This window comes from Callospermophilus lateralis, chromosome 10, assembly GCF_048772815.1.
Source record: "Callospermophilus lateralis isolate mCalLat2 chromosome 10, mCalLat2.hap1, whole genome shotgun sequence".
Classification (NCBI taxonomy): Eukaryota; Metazoa; Chordata; class Mammalia; order Rodentia; family Sciuridae; genus Callospermophilus; species Callospermophilus lateralis.
The window spans coordinates 42,659,411-42,682,284 of record NC_135314.1 but is presented as its reverse complement, the minus strand read 5'-3'; the positions used below and the strand labels follow the sequence as shown (position 1 = coordinate 42,682,284).

Genomic DNA, 22,874 nt, shown 5'->3' with positions numbered 1-22,874 from the left:
TGAAAGTTTGCATTGAAAAGGACAGTTGTCCTCAAATGTACTTTGTGATTTTGCCCCAATAATAGAAAATTGTCTACATAACATCAACAAAATTTATTCAACAAACACCGATTAATGCCTTAAAAAACAAAAAACAAAAAACAAAAAAAACTCTGTTTGGCACCACAAAGACTGTCTCCAAAGTCAGATCCCAGGCCATGATATCCTCTCATACACGCACCACCGCTCAGTCCTTACTCAGTTGCAATACCTGCCTCAGGATAGTGGTCCCCCCCGACTTACAGAAGTGGATAATCCCTAGGCTTCAAAGTAACTGTTGCAAATTCTTACCACCCCTCCAACCTATGTGCCTGTTTATTTCTCTTTTCTTATAATTATATGGTCAATTAACTTATTCATTCATTTAGTCAACCAATAGTTGTTGGTCACCTATTACATAGAAGGCACTGGGATAAAGAGGAATACAAATCACTCATAGGAAGAAGACTAGCAATTACAATATGGCGTAGAAAATGTTAATCCAGTGATACACAAAGGTACTTCGGGAGCCCTTCTGTCACATCATCTTTCCACTTCTATGCCCTTCCTAGGCCTTGAGTCCAGCTTCCTGCCCTTCACCCACTGCAGATCCTCTGCATTTCATTTGCAGTAAATTCATTTGCAGGGTTCCTCTAGTTCTGGCATGACACAAACCCAACCATGAACTGGGAAGGAACCACAGCATCCTTGGCAAGTAGACAACACCAATAAGAAAACACAGAGGCTGGGAGAGAAGTCCACAAACATCCCACCATTTCTGGAGGTTTAAAAACAAACTGTTGTGGGATGGATAAATGAAGGATAAATGAATGAATAAACAATTGAGTGATTATGCAATAGAGGCTTTAATGAGTGAATCAGAGAATAAACTCCCAACCCTGAAGCAACACTGAATTTCAGTTTCCAAAGCTTGTGCTTGTTCATGAAACACCATGTTCCCCAGAAGACTCTCTACAAAGATGTTGATTTAAAAATTCAAGTTACTTCAAAGTTCACAGAAAATTTTGTGATACACTTGAGAAGGTGGAGCCACCTAGGGGAATTTCAGAACTGACACTTGAGATCACTCACCCTAGGGGAAAGCTGAGTGGCCTCCCATTCATGATGTTCCAAGTTCATCAGGCCAGAGCTTTTTGAGGTGATTTGGTTGTTGGAAAGAGAAAGCTACAGAAGGTGATATGGGGGCAGGAGGGATAGTTCAGTGGTAGAATGCATGCTGAACATGCACAAGGCACTGGGTTCCATTCCCAATGGGAAGGAAGAAAGAAAGGGCTTTCATTTAACCAAATAGTTGGACCACCTTAATCACGAGCTGTAAAATTCTAAGTGAATCCAATACTGTGCCAAATCACTAAAGCAATGTTCCCTACTAAAAAGAGGATTAAAGGGGTCTGCATATAACTGCATTCTAACATATCTGTTCAATAAATGTGGATGTTGTGCTACAGATAGGAACAGGATTACAGAGGCTGTGAGGTCGAAGCCTGTCGGAACAGCTGATTTTTCTATAAGTCTTTAAGGGCTCCGAGGTTCTCTGAAATAAACTGGCTGAAGCTTCTGACTTTGGGATTTAGACGGTGGGTGAGTTTGACATCACGGCCTGGCTTCATTTGATAAAAGAGACACATATCAGCCAATTCCTTTGCTGCAGGGAATCCCAACTTTTCATAAGCTTCCGGGGTGATCTTTTAAGAACAAGTAAAAAAGGAGAAAATGTTATAACCCATTAAAGTAAGATAAAAAGATGATATTCACCGTAATGATGATCCAAGTCCACAATTTTTTTAGCTCAATTCCAAAATCCAAGAAACTCAAATGTGTTTCACATGTAATTAGGCAAGAAACTGACTTTGCTGAACTAATTTAGTGATAAATCTGATCTGAAATATGTAAAAACTATTTATAGTCTTTAATTATCCCATTTATTTGAAATATTCTAATACTTTACCACAGTGATATTGGTATATTTGATTACAATTTCCTGCCCCAGCCCCTGCTGGTGATATTACATGATGTATATAGACCATAACCCATATAAAAGCTGAAGGATTATGAAAGCCACGTTGTTTTAGGACCCAAGTACCTTGGCTAAGGTGCTAGATATCTATACCACCCTTCACTTGAATGGCACTTCATAGTGCTTTTGTTGGCATTTCCTCATGGGATTCCCCCAGCTGGTCTCTGGTATATTCCACCCACTTGGGACTCCATGTAAAAGTCAAGGTCCCCAATGCTGAACCTGCTTTCTCCTTAAAGATGGCTGATGTCCCATTCATCTTTTCTCCCTTCTTGGTTAGACATTTGCATTTTTCCTTCAATCATCATAGCCTCTGCCAGAACCAGACAGGCCTGAATAGAAGTAGAGCCCATCCCATATCTCCTGAACTGCCTTCTGTGAAATTCATTTCTCCAATCCTTTCTGACACTAACTAGATCAATAATTGCTCCCACTGAATAAGCAAAGCTCACTTCTAACTATCTGATCCAGTGTGATCTGTCTTTAGACTCCAGAGATGAACTTTGACCTTAAAAATATTTGACAAGCCTGGCGCACACCCATAATCCCAGCAACTCAGGAGTCTGAGGCAGGAAGATCGCAAGTTTGAGGCCAGCCTCAGCAACACAGTGAGGCCCTGAGCAAATTAGCAAAAACCTTGTCTCAAAATATAAATTAAAGAAAAAATTTAAAGAACTGGGAATATAGCTCAAGCATGCCTGGATTCAATCTCCAGTACCAAATAATAAAGTTAAATAAAAAATATTAAAATGTGACAGACATAAACAACTTATGTAAAACCATGATTATCACATGCCACTTACAATAATGAAAATTCAAGAACAACCTACATGTCCAGCAATAAAAGAATAGTAGAATACATTATGGTATATCTACTCTAAGAATATTAAAATATGTTTTGAAGGAATTTAGCAAAATAGAAAAATGTTCTTAATATAATGTCAAGTTCAAAGGCCAGTTATAAAATGGCACACTCAATGTTATTTTAATTTTATTAAGTATATGTGCATATACTTATTATATATACTGGAAAACATAGGAAGAAAATCAACCAAATCTGAATAGTAACTATCTCTGAGAAATTTAACTGTGTGCAATTTTTATATTCTTTTTCATAATTTCCGAAATTTTTTTACAATAAGAATTCATTATTTTAGAAATCAGAAAAAAACTAAAAACTTTGAAAAAGAAGACTCTATGTAAGAAATATGGGAGATGCGCTGGGGATGTGGCTCAAGCGGTAGCACGCTCGCCTGGCATGCATGTGGCCCGGGTTCGATCCTCAGCACCACATACAAACAAAGATGTTGTGTACGCCGATAACTAAAAAAAACAATAAATATTAAAATTCTCTCTCTCTCTCTCTCTCTCTCTCCCTCTCTCTCCTCCTCTCTCTTAAAAAAAAAAAAAAAAGAAAGATGGGAGATGGCTTAAAATCTGTCACCTCAAGTCATTTTCTTCTGCTGTAACTCTGACGACTAACATGCCTCAATAAAATAAGGAATTTTTTACTGTAGATTTTTGAAGAATCTTTTGAGATTTGTTCTGTTATGTCTCACTTTGTAAGACAACCATGTTTCCTCTGGGGGTTAGATAGTTTCAGCCAATCCAGAACTTCTGGTAGGAGTTTGGTCTGGAGCCTGCATTCACCAAAACACCTCAACAGCCTCCTTTGGCCAGACTTGAGTGGGTGGAGGGGCTGGGACAGGTTGTGTAGTGGTGTCAGACCAGGAAGACTGGATCGCCACCTTGTGGCCACATGTACCTTCCCCAGAAAAATGATAATGTCCAAGCATTTTCCCAGTCCACACATAGACGGTGTTGCCTTCAAGTGAGACTAGTTACTAAGAACAGCATTAACCACTCCATAGAACTCTGTGCCTCTACTGCCCTAGAACTTTTGGTGCCAGAGAAGCATTAGCTGAATTAGGAAACAACATAATGTTCCAAGAATAGAATGCCCACACTCCTTCCCCTTTACTCCTCCCCCCTCACCCCCCTGTGGTGCTGGGGATTGAACCCAGGGCCTTATGCAGGCTAAGCAAGCACTCTACCACCTGAGCTATATCCCCAGCCCACTTTCCTTCTTTCTTAAAAAGTTCAAATCCCACAAGACAAAATGAATATAAGACTCAAATGCAAATGTTCCAGGAGAGGGATCACCAGGAAGACAATCTGCACTCAGCGACAAGAGACTGAGCAGACTTTCTGTGAGTCCATGGTTGAGTGAGTGACCTTCATGATTTGGGGATAACTTTTCTCTAGGAAATTGTATATGGTTTCAATGAAATACTCAGATGTTATTTTGTGGCTAGATTGACACCTACAATATTTTTCACCAGTCTCAGTCTCCTCAAACCCCAATACCTGAGGCTGAATTGGGAATCTAGACATCCCCTCAAGATTCACTGGACCAAGAGCTGCTTATGTGGGCTGGGGATGTGGCTCAAGCGGTAGCGCGCTCGCCTGGCATGCGTGCGGCCCGGGTTCGATCCTCAGCACCACATACAAACAGAGATGTTGTGTACGCCGATAACTAAAAAATAAATATTAAAAAATTCTCTTTCTCTCTCTCTCTCTCTCTCTCTCTCTCTCTAAAAAAAAATAAAAATAAATAAAGATGTTAAAAAAAAAAAAAGAGCTGCTTATGTAAACAAGAACCAAGCTTCCACCCCTAACTTCAGGAAGCATCCTAGAATAGGGATCCACACCCTTTTTGTTAAGGGCTGGATATAAATAATTTAAGTTTTGTGGGCCATATGGTCTTAGTGTATCATCAAAACAGCTCATTCTTTCTCCTCTTATCAACAACCTGCTTGGGGAAATAGCTGTAGTGCTCAACATCACCAATCCTTGTCACTTGGCTATAAAAGATCTGTCCTCTCCATATACCAATCCTTCCTCTATGATTTATAGCACCTTAGTTACTGAGGGTTTACTAAGCACCATAACCAGTGTCAAGTGCATGCCATAACATCTCAGTTCCCCATCCTCACAACAATCCACAATGGAGGTATAATAATATTTTTAAACACCCAGAAACTGAGACTGAGAGAGGGTAAGGTGCAGAGATTCTACACACAGACATGCAGAGTTAGAACTAGTCAATTTCCCCATCAGCCACTGGCTTCTTGACCTTTATTGAAGAATTTAACCATGTCAGCCCTATAGTACCCTCTACCTGTACACAATCTTGACCTCCGCAAGGATTTCTTTTGAAGCCCCCTTCTCTCCTGAAGTCTTCTCCTACTGTCCTCTGTCCAGTAGTCTGGACAACACAATTAAGCACCTGTGTTACACTTTGAGATGCTCATGGTGACTTTCTTTATGTGCAGCAACATTTTTAGCCTGGTACATAATAAGTTCTTGATACAAACCTACTACATGTCAAACACCAAGGTAGGCCCTAAATATATCCTAATTTCACAAGAGCACTTTGAGGTAGATACTTGACTTCAAAAAATGAGGAAATTGAGGCTGAGCGGGAGACTAAGAGCCTGGTCCCCATCAGCTTTTTCTGATGCATTTAGTAGTGAGAGCTGAGGAGAGGAGTCAGGATGGTGTGTGAGAAAAAATTTGTACCTCAGTCTTTAGATTCTAAGTTCCTTCCACCCAAAAGTAATTTTACTTTAACAAGCTGATTAATCTTGAGTCAAAGAAATAAAGGCATTATGGGAAGGATTCAACCACATTAACCAATGAAGATAGGTTCATGTGATCACAGTCCTCTTCAATTTCTTCCAACAGTCCAAGCTAAACCCCGCCTAAATCCACTGAAAGTCTAGTGAATTTGTGAGTTAATAGTATGTTAACCAAGGTGGCCCCTCATAATCACACTGATACATCCTAAGAACTCACCTTTGCATCTCGAACTTCTTTCCCCAGACTCTTGGAGAGAACATCAGCATATTGCTGTATTGTTAGTGCTTCTGCACTGAGGCCTACAGCCTTGCCTATAAACTCCTCTGGAGAATTAAAAATGCTAGAAACAACTGCTCCAACATCAGCAACAGAGATACCATCCATTGGTACATCCCCCATGGGCAGTGCTAGATTTAAAAAATAAAATAAAATAAAGATAGTTCATTTTATCACTTCCTTTGTAGATCCACCAAGCCAAGCGAACCACTTAAACAAAAGGAGTAGAAAGGCAGTTGCCATGGTCTGTCCCCCAGTGGTCCTTGTGTTGGATTCTGTTTCCCAATGTGGCAATGTTAAGAGGTGGCATTTAAGATGTAGAGCCTAGCCAGAGATCATTGAAGCCACTGCCTTCGGAAGGAATTAAGATCTTTCTTGTGGGATCCCAGGTTAGTTCTCCTAGGGTTGTTATAAAAAGAACGAGACTGAGCAGGACAGTAGCCATGTAAGTCAGGATCACTAAAGAGTGTGTAATAACTCATCTGCTCAATCAACTAGCCCTGAAAATGGATGCTGCTGGGTGGTGGGGAACAAGGCTGGCCCCACTCAGCCCACACTGCAACCTAGTGGTTGCTTAGTAAAAATTAGCTATTCCTGTAGTGGAGAATGACATTCACGGTACTCAAGGCCTGGTTTTCCAGATTTGTGGGTCCCAGATGGCTCTAGGTACCAAGAGAAAATGAAGGTATCACCTCTTCACCCAGAGCTAGTTAATCTATAGATTATAGGCTCCACTGATTCCATGTAGGGAGGACCTGGGAGGCTGTATCCTGGAGTCTTGGTCCCTTGAGATTCTAATACTGACCATAAAATCCAGGTCCTCCCCTGTTGTCACAGAAGGTCAGATGGATGAGCTAGAAGGGCCCTTAGCAGACATCATGTCCAACTTTCCCATTAGACAGGAGGAATCTGAAGCTTGAAGCCACAGAACTAACTACTTCCATAAGAAGGGTCAGCATGCTAAAACAACCCTTTCTATTTCTGGTCTCAGATCCAGTTCTCTTCCCTCTATAGTATAACTGCTGCAAGTAAATTTAGGACAATTCAATATCCCTCTTAGTACAGTAGGTGCTTAAATGATGGGTCCACTGAAGAGGAGCAGGAAAGGATAGAGAGAGAGGAAGGCAACCAGGTGTCTGGTTACCTTTCACCGCAGCCTTCCATTTACCTAAGGTGTAGTAATCTCCATCAGGGGCTTTCGAAGGCTTCCAAGTGGTGAGAAAATTTTCAAAATAAGCTGCCAAGCGCACGCTGGTCATGGGAACGCCAATGGACCAGAAATACTCCTCCACCTCTCCCTTCCCATCGAAGTGGGGCACCTTCAACTTGCCCCCACTCAGCCGCTCCACGTTTTCCAGGCCGCTGTATACCACGTGCTTCAGCCCCAGGTGCTTGGCAGTATCTGCCACCATCTTTCCCTGAGGGAAGATAGTAAATCCTTTATGTGGACCACTGTTTCTGCCTATAGACTAAAGGGAAGGTGCTTGTTCTCCTCCACTCCCTCTGTACTTATTGTCTTCACTGTGAAGAGTACATTTCTGCATCAGTTATGAAGTGAGGGGCCATCAGCATTGGCAAGCAGAGGCTCCCCTGCAAGATGCTGAACCCTCAGCCTGCTCTCCCTGGGGCTGCAAGGGCAGAGACCCAGGGAATGGGGGAGTAGAACAGGAAAGAGAGGAGGGCAGCAGAGAAGCGAATGCCAGGGACCCGAATGAAGCTGAGACATAATAGCCAAGGAACAGTCGCCCTCTTCCTCTGGGCCCTCAGTATCTTTGTGATCAATTTCCACATCTGTTATATTATATTGTGGGAGAACAACCTTGCACATGACTGAGTCACACTCCTCAGCTGGGTGCTGAGGCGCTCAGTCGCAGAAATGGCAGAGCTTTCCCCACCCTTCCTAGGTCCTAGGGTCGGTGTCTCGTGCATGGGGGTGTCTTGCTACAGCACCCATGGGTGGAGCTATGCTCACCTGTTCCTTTGTAATATTACCCCTGGCCCTGTTTAGGATAGAATGTTCCATGGAAGTGCCTTGTGTGTGTCCCCTTCTCTTATTGTGCCCTTGGGTGTGGCTTACCTAGATGTGAGTCAACCTGCTGACAGTGGACATCATGAAGATAGACTCAGCCCCCTGAAACCTGACCCCTTGCCTTATTTGAATAGCTTCTCCTCAATAAAAGGGGTCAGCGCATGCTCTCTCTATCTCTCTTCCTGTGGACCCTTAAGGTCAGAGGAGCCATCACAGAGACCCGAAATGAAAAAAGTATATCTGTCTCTTGTGTGGTTATTTCTCGCAGCTCAGTCAGCCCAGTTCAACTGAAGCAACCCCTGAGTGTTTTAGTCGCAAACAGAAACCCAGCATTATATAAATTTTTCTGATAATGGATTATATATGCACATCATTTGGATATTACGGTATGAGAGATGGGCACATACATACACACCAACACAAATGTATTATATTCTCTTCTTTGTTTTTAGTTCCAAAGTACCTTCATATGGCTCTCCCTCCTTCCCCACCCCTTTCTGTTTTCCTTTTCTTCTTTTCACTGTTTCATATTCCTCATACAGCAGGCAGAGAAGACATAATTTGGTTTAGCAGATAGAAGAAAGCGAAGCAGAGAAATGACTTCTACCTCCAGGTTCCATAGAGAGTGAATACCAGCATTAGAACCCAGAACTCTTAAAATAAACCCCTCCAGATTTTAACACTGAAAGATGTGCTGGTATAAATAGATAAAAATAAAAGGCTATCTATAAATATCAATTCAATAGACATTCCTGAAACAGTTCCATCCTGCTCTTAAGCTTTAAAATTGTGCCATATCTGTAAGTGGCTGATACCATCCATCATATTCTTTAAATCTAATCTTCATTTTTCTCCCAAATTCATACATATACATGTTTTAAATTCCCAAATAGTACTGTCATAGGGGGTAGATCTTATAATATAAAAACACTTTCCTATGCTCTCATGCTGATTACTGCTCTCTAGAAGTAACTGTTTCAATCCTTTTTAGTTATCTCCTTACTTCTAAAAAACATGTTTTCGCCACTAATTGGGTTTTTCCAGTTTGCTATACCCACTAAACTCCCACTAAGATGAGAATTCAGTGCATATCCACGATGCGTTCTCCCTCTCAGTCCTTTTCCACTACCAACATCATACATCTACACAATTCCCTTTATTTCATCATCCCAATAAAAAGTTTATGGCAGATCAATGTGCCATGCTTACACACAGCTAAGCGGAGCCTTGGGATCATCTCTATCCTTACTATTTCTACACACTCTTTTTCCTGAAGTTACTATTGTGGTATTATTTGCTTGCTAGTCTCTTTTTTACATGTCCATTGCTAATTCATCCCCAATTCTCTGCCTGAAGTGTAAATATGCTCTTTTATACTTTATTCTCCCCGTTTGGCTCTCCGAGTGGAAGTTACGTGGGGAAACTTGCTGTCACCCCACATGCCATCTAGAAACAAATGGTGAGAAGCAGGGAATCAAATGACTGACTATATTAAAGTCACTCTCAAATATATAAGATCTCACCTAAGTGCACATAACATTAATTTCAAAATCAAAGACTCCCTGAGCAAGTACCTAAAGTACATGTATTCCATAAATGTCAGAGGGATGTTGTAGAGTGAAGCTTATAATTTTGCCCAGACTGAAGTCCTTCTCCCTGCCAGGGAGGACAGAAATAGGTAGGGAGGGAAAGGGAAAAGGCTCAAAGGGGAAAGAAGAAAGAGTTTGGTTCCCACCTGACACACTTCCTTGTCTTTGCTGAAATGCTCCCAGAAGTTGGTCACCACAAAGGCCCCATAGGCTCCTTTTAAGGCAGCTTCCACTGACGCTTTGTCATTCAGGTCACCTTTTACCACCTCAGCACCAAGGTTCTGGAGCGCTAGGGCATTTGGTCGAGTCACATCCCTCGTCAGTGCTCTCACTGCAAAATGTTTGCTCTCCAAAAGGACCTTGGCCACAGAGCCACCCTGAGATCCTGTAGAGTCAGGGGAAGAGGAAATACAGGAAAGATCAGGAAGAATGTTCAGGAATAGTAAGGAAGTTTCATTGCTCAGTGTAGACTTGCTGTAGAACCTACTTTGGGGACCCACATGATACTTGAGATATCCCCAAGTAGTTCCCAACTGAGTATCTTTCTTTCTTTTTAAATATTTTTTTAGTGATAGATGAATGTGATATCTTTATTTTGTTTATTTATTTTTATATGGTGCTGAGGATCGAACCCAGTGCCTCACATGTGCGAGGCAGGCGCTGAGCTCTGCCGCTGAGCCCCAGCCCCAGCCCCCATCTGAGTTTCTTTGAGCACTTCAGAGGTGCCTTTGCAGAAGCCAAGGGGAGAACAGGATTGGGAAAGGCTTGAGGCAACAAGAAGTCCAGGTGAACAGGGTGCTTGCCTCTCTATCCCAGAATCAACAAGGGCAATTATAATATAATTCAGTTATAGATTTTATATGGGGGTTCTTCAGACAATTTTATTTCAAAAAAAAAAAAAGCTTCTTAGTATGCACACTTTTTTTTTTTTCAGGAGGGCTAGGTATCAAATGCAGGGCCTTGCACATGCTAAGCAAGCTCTTCCACTAAGCTATATGATTAGCTTAGTCTATATTTTGTAAACATTTTGAAAACTTGCACGTTTCTTTTCTTTTTTTTTAAAGAGAGAGTGAGAGAGAGAGGGAGAGAGAGAGAGAATTTTTTTTTAATATTTATTTTTTAGTCTCGGCGTACACAACATCTTTGTTTGTATGTGGTGCTGAGGATCGAACCCGGGCCCCACGCATGCCAGGCGAGCGCGCTACCGCTTGAGCCACATCCCCAGCCCTGCACGTTTCTTTTTATCACATTCAAGACCAATCACAATATGATCATATGATCGTCACTTGTCTAGCTGATCTACTCTGGACATGCTTATTGAAAGCCCTCTGATATATGCCAGGTACTGTGCTGGGTTTCTGAGATTCGAGTTTCTCCATCAGATTGGCCAGATCTGTCCTAGATGATTTTTGTGTTTTTAAATCTACATTGACTTTCTCCATCCTGCTTAGTGCCCTGGGAGGCTCACCTGGATAGACTCCATCAATAGATTCTCTTGCCCTCATGTTGGGTCTGAGCAATGGGAAGGGTCAGCAGAAGACCCAAGGGCAAGGTAAAGCTGACCATCTTCATATCACTATTGTCTCAGGTTCTGGTCATCTCTTTTATCCTTTTCTCCCTCCTTCTGTTGCTTACATACTCCTTATTGTTCTCTTCCCTGTAAAACTTTATTAATTTTTTGCAATTTCTCTGAATATGTGGCATCTGTCTCTTATGAGATGCCAGTTGATACATGCTTGATAACCCTAAAATAAGGTCTACCATTCATGTGCTCTCCCTTTGCACCAAGAGCTTCAATCAATGAAAGTAGCAAATTGCTTAGTGGCTTAGTGGTAAGTATGAACAGATACCATAAAGTTCACCAAATGTGTAAGGAAAGCCTCCACATTAAAGGCAAAACCAAAATAAGCAAACTGATAAAAGGAAACAGTGCAAAGCATAGGGGGGAAAAATAAAAATAATTACTATTCTCCAAGGTTGATTTTGCATTCCAAACACTACATCTGCAAAAGGGGGAAAGGATTAATAGGGAAAAAAAGGCAAAGAGAAAAAGCATTCACAAGATGAAGGAATTTAAAATATTAGAGCAGAAATAAAATTTTAATAGAAAAAGTCTGGGAACTCTACAAGGATTAGAAGAAATAAACAAAGAAATAGAAAATAAGAGAGAGAAAATAATTAGAAGATCAAGCCAAGGGAATTCCAAAATGAGATAATAGAGAAAATGGAAGTGCGGAATTTATTTGATAATTATTTGATAATTAATCAGAGATAATATCTCAGAGTCCAAGGAGATGGGCTGAGCTCCCAAATTGAGGGGTCAGTGAGGGCCAAATACAATGACAACGTCCCCATTACAATGAGATTTCTGGTTCATATTTTTATTTACTCTTCTATTTCACGGTACTGGAAATTGAACCCAGGGTTTCACACATGCTGGGCAAGTTCTCTACCGCTGACCTACATCTCTATCCCTTAATGTGAAATTTCAGAACCCTGGAGATAAAAAGATGTTGATTTCTGGGGAAAGGAAAATCAACTCTAAAACATGGGATAAAAATAGCATCAGATTTCCGGATTTGTTTGTTTTAAACAAGTTTACTGAAACAACAACATGATTAAATTGAAGGGAAAACTAACTTGGATTCTTTTTTAGAGTAATTTATTCCTACTTAATGACAGATTGTCCTACAAGTAACAGTTACATACAAAAGTTATAAAATCATTCTTGGTTTTACATGAGAAGTGAAAGGAATTAAAATTCTCCAGTAGAACAAGGTATATGAGTAGTTTTTATGTTATTAAAACAATAAGAACAAAATAACTTACTGGATTATAAAGATGAGTGCTGAATGATCATGGCACTATGGGCAAAAAGGTATTTTCACAGTACTGATATTTTCCCTTTGTCATCTGCATTTGATGTTGACCAACACATACCACTGGCAAGCCTGGGGACGAAGCTCAGTGATAGAGTGCTTGCCTAGCATTCCCAAGGCCCTGGGTTTCATTTCCAGCACAGTCAACAAACAACCCATACCACTGGCTACTTGGAATACATATATTTTACACACACATGCTGGCAGATGTGGTGCATGCTTGTATCCCAGTGACTCTGGAGGCTGAGGCAAGAAAATCTCAAGTTCAAGGCCAGCCTGGGCAATTTAGCAAGACTGGTTTAAAAAAAAAAAAAATTACAGACTGGGGATATAGCTCAATGGTAAAGCAACTCTGAGGATTACCCAGTAGCAGGCAGGTAATAGGTGCACAATAGGCTTGTGCACATATACCAATCCTTCATGTACCAATAGAGGAATGGGAAAGAGGAAAATGAAAGAAGAGAGAATTTTTTTACTGGAGTAGTCAGGAGGTGATAGAACCAAATTGCAGTTTTCTAATTAACATCATAAGAACAAAGTTCTGGAGTGTCTGTTTCATGGATCCCTGTCAAATGTGAATCTGATTTGGAATCTGTGGTTCACAATAAGCTTTCTTTAGTTACTTAGTGGATAGAGTGTGCGGTTAATCTTAAACTGCCCCACAACCTTCTAATGAATAAAATGGTGTTCTCAGTCTTGACTCCTTTCTTGTGTTTTACATGAGCCAATGGTGAGCTCTGGAGATCAGCTCTCAAACACCAGACCATCAGCAGCAGTGGTAGTGTGGGACTGAGAGAGCAGGAGCCATGGGGTGGGTCAGGGGATCGCGGTACATTCCTTACAATGTCGAACGCAATGAAGCAAGGCTATTCAGGGGGGAAAATAAATTCCAATCTAGAATTCTAAGCCTAGACAAAAGATCAATTCTAAAAATTTTATATGAAGACATTTTCAGACACATCCTCAAATTTTTAACTCCCATGCATTTCAAAAAAATTTTTTAATTGTAGATGGACACAATACCTTTATTTATTTTTATGTGGTACTGAGGATGGAACCCCGTGCTAGGCAAGCACTCTACCACTAAGCTATAACCCCAGCCCTCCCATGCACTCTTTATAAGGTATGTAAGTTGCCAGAGATTGCCCAAGATGAGAAAGTAAAGCAAGCTGAAGAAACCAAGAAGGCTAGGGGTTTGGCTTGGTGATAGAGCACTTGCCCATCATGTAGGAGACTCTGAGTTCAGTTCCCAATACTGAGAAAGAAAAAAGTATCCAGTAACCAAACTCAGGAGAAAGAAAAAGAGAATTATTAGAATAATGAAGAAAGGAAGACAGGAAGACAGAAAGACCGAAACAGAAAAATGAGCACTTAAGGAAGGAGATCTCCACAGTGTTGCTGGGAGAAACAGAACCAACAGATTAATGATGTGCTTGATCATTTTCAGAGAAATCTTCCAGTTTTAAAGAAATAAGAGAAAAATGGTACATGTAAAGAAAATTAAGCAAATAGAAATAACGGCAATTAATTTAAGAGAAAACAAATTGTGTAAGAAGTAAAGTAGTGTACATTTGGCTCAAGTATGAATAAAAATTAGGGGTTTAACTCAGTGGTAAAATATATATACTTCAGGGACTGGGGTTGTGGCTCAGCGGTATAAATGCCACATTTTTTTATCCATCCATCCACTGAACTTCCATTAAATTTTTTTAAGAGAGAGAGAGAGAATTTTTTAATATTTATTTTTTAGTTTTTCGGCGGACACAACATCTTTGTTTGTATGTGGTGCTGAGGATCGAACCCGGGGCCGCACGCATGCCAGGTGAGCATGCTACCGCTTGAGCCACATCTCCAGCCCCTTTCCATTAAATTTTAATAAAAATATTTGTTAGTTTTCTAGGGCTGCCATAATGGGCTGGGTGGCATAAATAACAGAAATTTCTCACAGTTATGAAGGGCAGCAGTCGAAGATCAAGGTTTAATCCCAGTTGGTTTCTCCTGAGCCCTCTCTCCTTGACTGGTAGATGACTGTCACTGATCCTCACATGGTCTTTTCTTTCCATAAGTATTCCTGATATCTGGGCCCAAATTTTCTCATCTTACAAGAATACCAGTCAGACTGGATTAGACTCTACCCTAATGGTCTCACTTTATTATCTCTTTAAGGGTTCTTTTCTCCAAATGCAGTCACATTCTGAAGTATCGGGGGTTAGGATTCCATCATATGAATTCAGAGGGAGAGAATGACACAAATCAGCTCATAACATTGACCAGTATAATTTTTTCCTTACATCCCTCCTACTAAACCAGGCTATCCTTGATGATAAAAACTGTTCATTCTTTTTTAAAAAATATTTTTTAGTTATAGATGGATACAATGCCTTTACTTTATTTTTATGTGGTGCTAAGGATAGAACCCAGTGCCTTACCACTGCTAGGTAAACACTCTACCACTGAGCCATAACCCCAGCCCCCAAACTGTTCATTCTTTATCCCTGCTTCCCAGCTAAGTGCTGAGACTGGTCCATCATAAGGTCTCAATACCACTCACTAAATGAATGAATCTAGTGGGAAGATTGAAACCTCTATCCTCTCAATGCTCAGCTTTGGTGGTGGGCAGTCCTGCCTGGACCAGCATGAGATGGAGAAGCTAATAAGATAGACCAACAGGTAAAAATAAGAAGAGCTGGAGCAAGGCTCTCCTAACCACTCATACCTTCATGTTTCAATAAGCAAAATGTGAGAGAAATTCATCCACTTGACCCCATTCTCTAACCCAACAGAATATACCAATAATATTGTTGGTCTGAAAAAGCTGCCTCCACAGTACAAATGCCTGTCAGACAAAATTGTTCCATGTCCCACTTGCTTGTTTTGGATTGTGGCCTGTTGAATCCAGTTCCTTCCCAGATGATTTCATGTTGAGAGTAGTGTTTGGCTGGCAGACACTAGAGATACTGCTAAGAGTGTGATGTTCAAGTGCATATGCTATAGGTTTAACACCTGTGCTGAGTATGGTAAGAATGTTCCACGTCTGCAAAATGGGGAGCTTCCAGATATTTGAGTACAAACATATATCCCTTACTTTGGCAGAAAGTATCTGAGATGGCCAGGTATGGTGACACATGCCTGTAATCACAGCCACTCAAGATGCTGAGGCAGGAGGATGATAAGTTTGAGGCCAGCCTTGGCAACTTAGTGAGGCATTGTCTCAAAATTAAAAAAATAAAAAAATTTAAAAAGGACGACTGGGGTTGTAACTCAGAGGCAGAATGCCCCTGAATACAATCCCAGTACCATCACCAAAAAAAGAAAAAAGAAAAGAAAGGAAAAGAAAAAGAAAGAAAGAAAAGAAAAAGGAAAAGGAAGTGATTGAGATGAGAGCCCAGGTAAGGGAGAGCAGGCCCTTCAGGTTCCCCAGCTTCCCCAGCCTGTGCTACCTCCTTTTGAAAGAGGACTTCTCTTCTTTCATTTATTTTTAAATTTTTTATAGTTGTAGATGGACAGCATGCCTTTATTTTACTTGTTTATTTTTATGTGGTGCTGAGGATTGAGCCCAGTGCCTCGCACATGTGAGGCAAGCACTCTGCCACTGAGCTACAGCCCCATCCCTCATTTATTTATTATTTTTTCTTTTGCACAAGTCCCAAGGCCTGTCCCAAGGGGCTTTATGTACATTAAATGGGTTCTTCAACTTTTTCCCTTAAATGTCATTTCCATTTGATCTTCAGAGAACACAGAAAGATATTATTTTTCAAATACATGTTTTAGAGATGGATAGATCCTAAGTTTGTTTTGGTTTTGAGTTCTTAGCAAATAATGGGCATTGGACAGATCACTTAACACACTTCATCTCAATTCTCGCAGTGAGCCTTTAAGACAGAATTACAATTTCTATTGGATGTGGTGAGGCACATCTATAATCCCAGAGACTTGGGAGGCTGAAGCAAGAGAATCTCAAGTTTGAGACCAGCCTCAGCAACTTAGTGAGGTCCTAAGCAATTTAGCAAGACCCTGTCTCAAAATTTAAAATTTTTAAAAGGGTTGGGATTGTAGCTCAATGATAAAGCACCCCTGTATTCAATCCCCATTAACCAACAACAATAAAAAAAAATGCATGACAATTGCCAGTTTATAAATAGAAAGTTAAGGTTCAGAGAAATTAAGTAACTTGCCTAAGGTAACATATAAACTAAGTGGCAGAAAAGATCAAACCAGTGGGGTTTGACTGGAAGGCTTTTACCAACTTGGATACATTTATCCTTATCCATAAGGTGAAGCCAGTAATTCCCAAGGGGAGTTTTTATTAGTGAAACAAGCGTAGCTCAGGGCCTGGCACCTTGAAGGAATGCTTTTTATCACAGGTTTGGGCAGAGCCCTTGATTAGGAACAAGTATAGAACAGACTTCCTAAATCTGCACCAAAGCTTTGGGAGTTCCTAATCTTCTAGAAACCAGCAACAGCAGCCGCCACTGTGCCTGAACCTAGCCACTCTCAAGTCACAGAAAGGCTTGACACTAGGGTTAGCAGATAAAATGCAGAACACTCAGTTAAATTTGAATTTCAAATCAACAGTAAAGAAATTCAGTGTATGTCTCATGCAATATTTGGATATTCTTTATAAAAAAATTGATTCATTGTTTATCTAAAATTCAAGCTTGACTGGGTATCTTATGTTTTTTATCTCCAAAATCTAGCAACCTCAAATATATAAACACACCCAGAGTCCAGAATTTAAAACTAAGGACAAGAACTGGGTTAGAAGGTAAGCAGCCCATTCCTTCACTAACTAGGAATCAAACTTCAATTCTGATACATCTAACCTGATTCCTTTAGTAGCCAATCCCAAGGACCTTAGCCAACTGCCTGTGCAAACAAGCCTGTTTGAACAAGTTTAAGGACACTAAAACTGAGCTGCTGGATTTCCTTGAAATGCACCTCCCTGCTGTCTTCCACACTTAAGTAAATCTCAGTTTTCTTCTTCTAGTTGCTCAAGCCAGAAAAGTTTGAAGATATCCTCCATTCCTCTTTCTTATTCTTGACATTTGTTATATCCAAACCTGTCCAGATTCCAACCACTCCCCACTACCCCATGACTGCTTGTGTTCTAAGCCACTGTCATCTTGCCTGGTTTATGAGAACAACCTCCTAGCAGGTCTCTCTGCTCCTGCATTTGCTCCCTATAGTCTCTTCACAAAACAGAAGCTCAAATGATCCTTTCAATACTGAACTCATATCATTACTCTGCTCAGAATTCAATGGTTTCTCTTTCAAGAAAGATGGAAATCTTTGCCATCACTGGAAAGTCTAATACAGTTATTCTCCCAACTTCTTGCCTTTTATTTTATTTTTTTTTAAGTTGTAGTAGGACACAATACCTTCATTTTATTTATTTTTATATGGTACTGAGGATCAAACTCAGAGCCTCGAACGTGCTAGGCAAGTGCTATACAGCTGAGTCACAACTCCAACCCCTTGCCTTTTGTTCTTGTTCCTTTTAACATCAATAACTTGCCTGACTGCTGGGGCTTTTTTGTTAGTTTTCTTTATGTCTCTCTCTCTCTCTCTCTCTCTCTCTCTCTCTCTCTCTCTCTCTCTCTCTCTCTCTTTTTAAATAACTGTGGCTTCAAGGGGCTGGGGTTATAGCTCAGTTGCTAGAGTGCTTGCTTCACATGCACAAGGCCCTGGGTTCAATCCCCAGCACCACAAAACAAACAAACAACAAAAACTGTGGCCTCCACAAAGTTGGTGTTTTTAAATTTTATTTGTTTTTTGGACCTTTATTTTGTTTATTTATATACAGTGCCAAGAATTGAATCCAGTGTCTTATGCATGCTAGGTAAGCATTCTACCACTGAGCCTCAACCCCAGCCCAGTATGTGTCTCTTTTTTGAGACAGGGTTTTGCTAAACTGCTGAAGATGGCCTTGAACTTGAAATCCTCCTGCTTGGCCTCCCATGTAGCTGAGATTACTGGTGTTTGCCAGTGGGCCCCACCCTGGCTGTTGGTTTTGAGGACCTATTTCACCTTTCTCTCTGCTTTAGTGCTTGCCCTCCTCCAGACAAAAATCTCTGTCCACATTGACCTTGTTTTCTAGTGTGGAGAGGCAGATAGTAATAGAATAAATCATGCAGGGAAGGGAACCAGATGGTGACCAGATGGGAACAGCATTGTAACTTTTAAAATGAAAGTCTGGAAACTCCTCACAGTGACATCTTTTATTCCCCTCTGTGGAATTGAGAATTGAACCCAAGGGAGACCTAACCCTGAGCTAGATCTCCAGCCCTAAATTGCCAAGGCTGGCCTCAAACTTGTAATCCTCCTGCCTCAGTCTCCTGAGTCACTGGGATTACAGACATGTGCCACTGCACCTGGCTGCAAAAAGTGACATTGATGGGACTTTGAATGATGGGAGGAAAAAACAGTGTGGGTACCTGGGGAAGATCATCTTCAGTGAGGGAGCAGCCAGCACAAAGGCTCTGAGGTGGGAGCACCTTGAGGAACAGCAAGAAAACCAGAGTAACTGGAGCAAAAGGAGGAGGATAGAGGAATAGGAAGCCCACTGATGTGGGTATTGCATGCCATTAGCAGGAATGCATTTTCCTTGGAGAGAGGCAGCAGGTGATGGGAGATTTTTGAGCAGAGACAGGACATGCATTATCCAAGGGTTTTGAATGGATCATCAGGAGGCTAAAATGAGAACAGAAGGGGAATTATCTGGTTTGATTAACATTTTTGCAAAGATGACTCCTTTAGGGAACAGACTTTAAGGGAAACCAGAATAGGATTAGGGAGGCTAATTCAATATCATCCCAGGTGAGAGAGGTCCCTCATGTATGCAACAGGGTTCCACTTTATGCTTTGAATGCAAACCTTGCCACTTGACCTTAGGTGACTTATTTTAAAACTGATTTTTTTTTTTTTTTTTTTTTTTTTTGTGCTGAGGATTGGACCCTGGTCCTTGCACACGCCAGGTAAGTACTCTACCACTGAGCTACATTCCTAGCCCTGATATAATAATTTTCTTCTTCTTCACCCTCTTTTCCTCCCTAAATGTAGGGGAAACAAAACTAACATTTTTCCTGTCCCAGAAAAGCTACCACATTCTTTACTACCCAGAAGAACATCACTGCCCACAAGAATAAAGAAATGCTAGGCCTGGAAGCTAGAGGAATGGCTCTCTTAAGGACACCCGATGGACTCTAATTAATTATATGTACTGATAATATTTGAATCCCAGCCCTTGTATCCCTCTTTTAAAAGCCCTGCATTCCCCTTGGCAGAGAGAATCACAGCCTCTGGGACAGGAGTTCCATGTTTCTCCTTTGCTTGCAAATCAATAAAACTTTTTGCTTTTTCTCAAATCCTTGTCCTCATTATTGGTTAGGCAACGAAGATAAGAACTGAGCTTTCTGGCATCAAGCTTCTGGCATGCTCCCAACAGCTCTACCCTTTCAGAACCCATGGAGTATTGGTCTACACACCCACAGGCCTCTCACACAGGCTATTTATCAGGAAGTGAGTGGAGAAAGAATTCCAGAGGATAGCCCCAGATGGAGAAGATGTCATTTGTCATCTGGAGACTATGTCAGTTGCCATTGTCCCACAGAAGTCATGCTTTACAAATCAAGTTAAATCAATCTGCCCCCTCCACATCAAAAACACAAAACAAGGAGCAATGCCCTAGGTTCAATCCCCAGTTACACACACACACACACACACACACATACACAACAGCACAAGCAATAGGATGTCTTTCTTAATTTTCTCCAAAGGCTCATTGTTCAGCCCACACTTGTAGGCTCTGAAGTTAAATTCAGAGAGATTGAGCAAAATCAGCATGCACTTAAACAGAGGAACTGTTTTTTTTTACCTGTTGCTCCGAACACTGCAATTACTTTCCTGTTGGCCATGTTCCTGGGCAAAGAAAAGAACTGATGGAGTAGCAGAACTTTCTTCCGGAGCACACACAGTTTTGTTTCTTGTGTGAGAATTTAGACCACAGCTAATTGCCACACCCCTTCTGTTGCTCCTCCTTTTCCTGTTACACCCCACTCTGACACTGCAATTTTTTCCAAGCCCCTGTCTTTTCAATTAGAGCACATTGGTTTTGTATACTAATGAAGTTTCCTTATGTGAGTGTTATACACCATGACCACACCCCTTATGCTGCCTCTCCCTGTCCTTGTTAACCCACTGATTTACTCACTCTGACACTGCAATTTTTTCCAACCCTCTATTTTTTAATTAGAGCACATTAGTTTTGCACACTAATAGGGAATGTGTGCGTGAGAATTACACACTACATTTGATTACCACACCCCATATGCTGCCCCCTACTTGAAAAGTTTTTCCATGTTACATCAACTCATTTACTCATTGTGATGTTGCAGTTTTCCAAATGAAGATTGCTTCCTTCACTCACTCATTCATTAAGCAAATGTGTAATAAGTGTTTTTGGTACTTGAGCCATTGAATTAGAAATCCCCAGAATCCAGATGTTATAAAGAGGCTAAACCCATAAAAAAATAAACTTACAGTACAGAGGAATGGCAGAGGAAACCCAAGGGAATCTAGTCATGGAAGAGCGGCACAAAACCCAGACCAGGTATGTTAGGTGTTAGGAAAGTGGTGCAGGACTAAATCACTCAAACACACCAAACCTAAGCAGAAGCAAGTTTATTGTCAGGAAATCTGACAAGGCTGTATCTGCACAGAGAGAACAGCAACAGACTTCCTCTGAAGTAAACTTTTATAAATCAGAGCCTGGGTTATGCATTGGGGGTGGGCTTAGCCCTTGCTCTTGCAGGTGGAGAACAAGCTTCAAAACTTCAAGAACCACAAATGGGAGGGGGCAGGAGGATCGAGTACATTGCCATTAGCTTCTGGAACTGGCAGGCCCCTGTAGTACTGAGAAAGTCTGTGAGCACGGTGGTCAGGGTGCAGGTGGGTAAAGGTGCCAGTCTCTGGGTGGGTGGGTTCTTACAGGAGGGGGAAGGAAGGGGAAGCAGGAAAGGTGTCTGGGCAGAAATGAGGTCAGCTTGACTTAACTTCTAAATTAATGCATAGTTATGTTAACAGACTAACATTAGGGAAAATTTTTCAGATGAGATAATACAACAGCTGGCCTGAAGACCCCAGGAGTTATTCAGCTCAAAGGCACGTTGATCATGCTACAAGATTCCTGAGGCTGTGGCAAGGTGATGTGAGCAACAGAAACAAGCCTGGGAAGGATGACAGAGGCAAGAACAAAAAGGGCTTAGGCATGACAAGGGACTTGGTTTAAACCAATGCCACAGCAGGTTTTATGTGATATTCTGGCAGCAGGGAGTGACTGGGTTAAAACAAGACAATGCTGGAAGCAGGGACATGCCTAAGAAGATACAGCAATGACATTTGTGAGAAATCTAAAGGCCTGAACAGAGGTGATGTGATGGGTTCAACTGTTCCCCAAGAAAACTCATCTTGAAGTCCTAGCCCCCAGTTCCTCAGAATGAGACCTCATTTGGAGATAGGGTCATTACAGAGGTAATCAAGTTAAGGTAAGGCTGTTACAATGCTTCCCAATCCAATCCACTATATTTGTTTTTAGTTGTAGTTGGACACAATACCTTTATTTATTTATTTTTATGTGGTGCTGAGGATGGAACCCAGGGCCTCGCACTACTAGGCAAGCTCTCTACCGCTGAGCCACAACCCCAGACCACAATAGGTGTCTTAAAAAAAAAAAAAAAAAAAGGCAGAAATTTGCACACTGACAACTAGAGGGAAGACAATGTGAAGATCCAGAGAGGGCAGCATATGAACATGAAGATGGCCGTTTATAAGCCAAGGAGAACATATCCTTCGCTCACTGCCTCAGAAAGAACCAACCCTACCACCACCTTGATAACTGGTCATCTGGCCTCCAGAATTGTGAGATACTAAATTCCTGTTGTTCAATCTACCCACTTTCTAGAGGTAGTTTGTTATGGCAACCTTCACAATCAAATACAGCCAGCAACAGTGGGGATGAAGTTAAAGATATTTCAGCAGCACATTAAGAAGATCTTTGTGATTTATTGGATGTAGGCCCAGGGACAGTAAAGAAGAGAAAGTACTAAAAATATAATTCTGGCCAGGCAAAATGGTGCAGGTCTGTAATTTCGGCTACTCTGGGGGCAAAGGCAGGAGTATCACAAGTTCAAGATCAGCCTCAGCAACTTAGCAAGACCCTGTTTCAAAATAAAACAAAAGGACTGGGAATGTAGTTCAATTGTAGAGCACTTTCCTAGCAAATGTGAAGTCCTGGGTTTAATCTCCAGTTAAAAACAAAAATAGAGTAAAGGAATATCTACTACATAACTTAATTAATACAAAACTCGAAAGCAGGAAAAACTAATCTATGGCAATCAACATTACTA

General features: G+C 41.1%; 1 protein-coding gene across 1 annotated transcript; it reads right to left on the bottom strand.

The window, feature by feature from the left end:
- Window positions 1-888: 888 nt before the first annotated feature.
- Window positions 889-20,443, bottom strand: LOC143408552 (nmrA-like family domain-containing protein 1). Its single transcript, XM_076868394.2, has 5 exons — window positions 20,345-20,443; window positions 9,739-9,977; window positions 7,143-7,392; window positions 5,915-6,105; window positions 889-1,724 (listed from the first exon to the last, which is right to left on the bottom strand). Exons 1-5 carry the CDS (start codon window positions 20,382-20,384, stop codon window positions 1,545-1,547), a joined length of 900 nt encoding a protein of 299 aa, XP_076724509.2. The 5' UTR covers window positions 20,385-20,443; the 3' UTR covers window positions 889-1,544.
- Window positions 20,444-22,874: the final 2,431 nt, after the last annotated feature.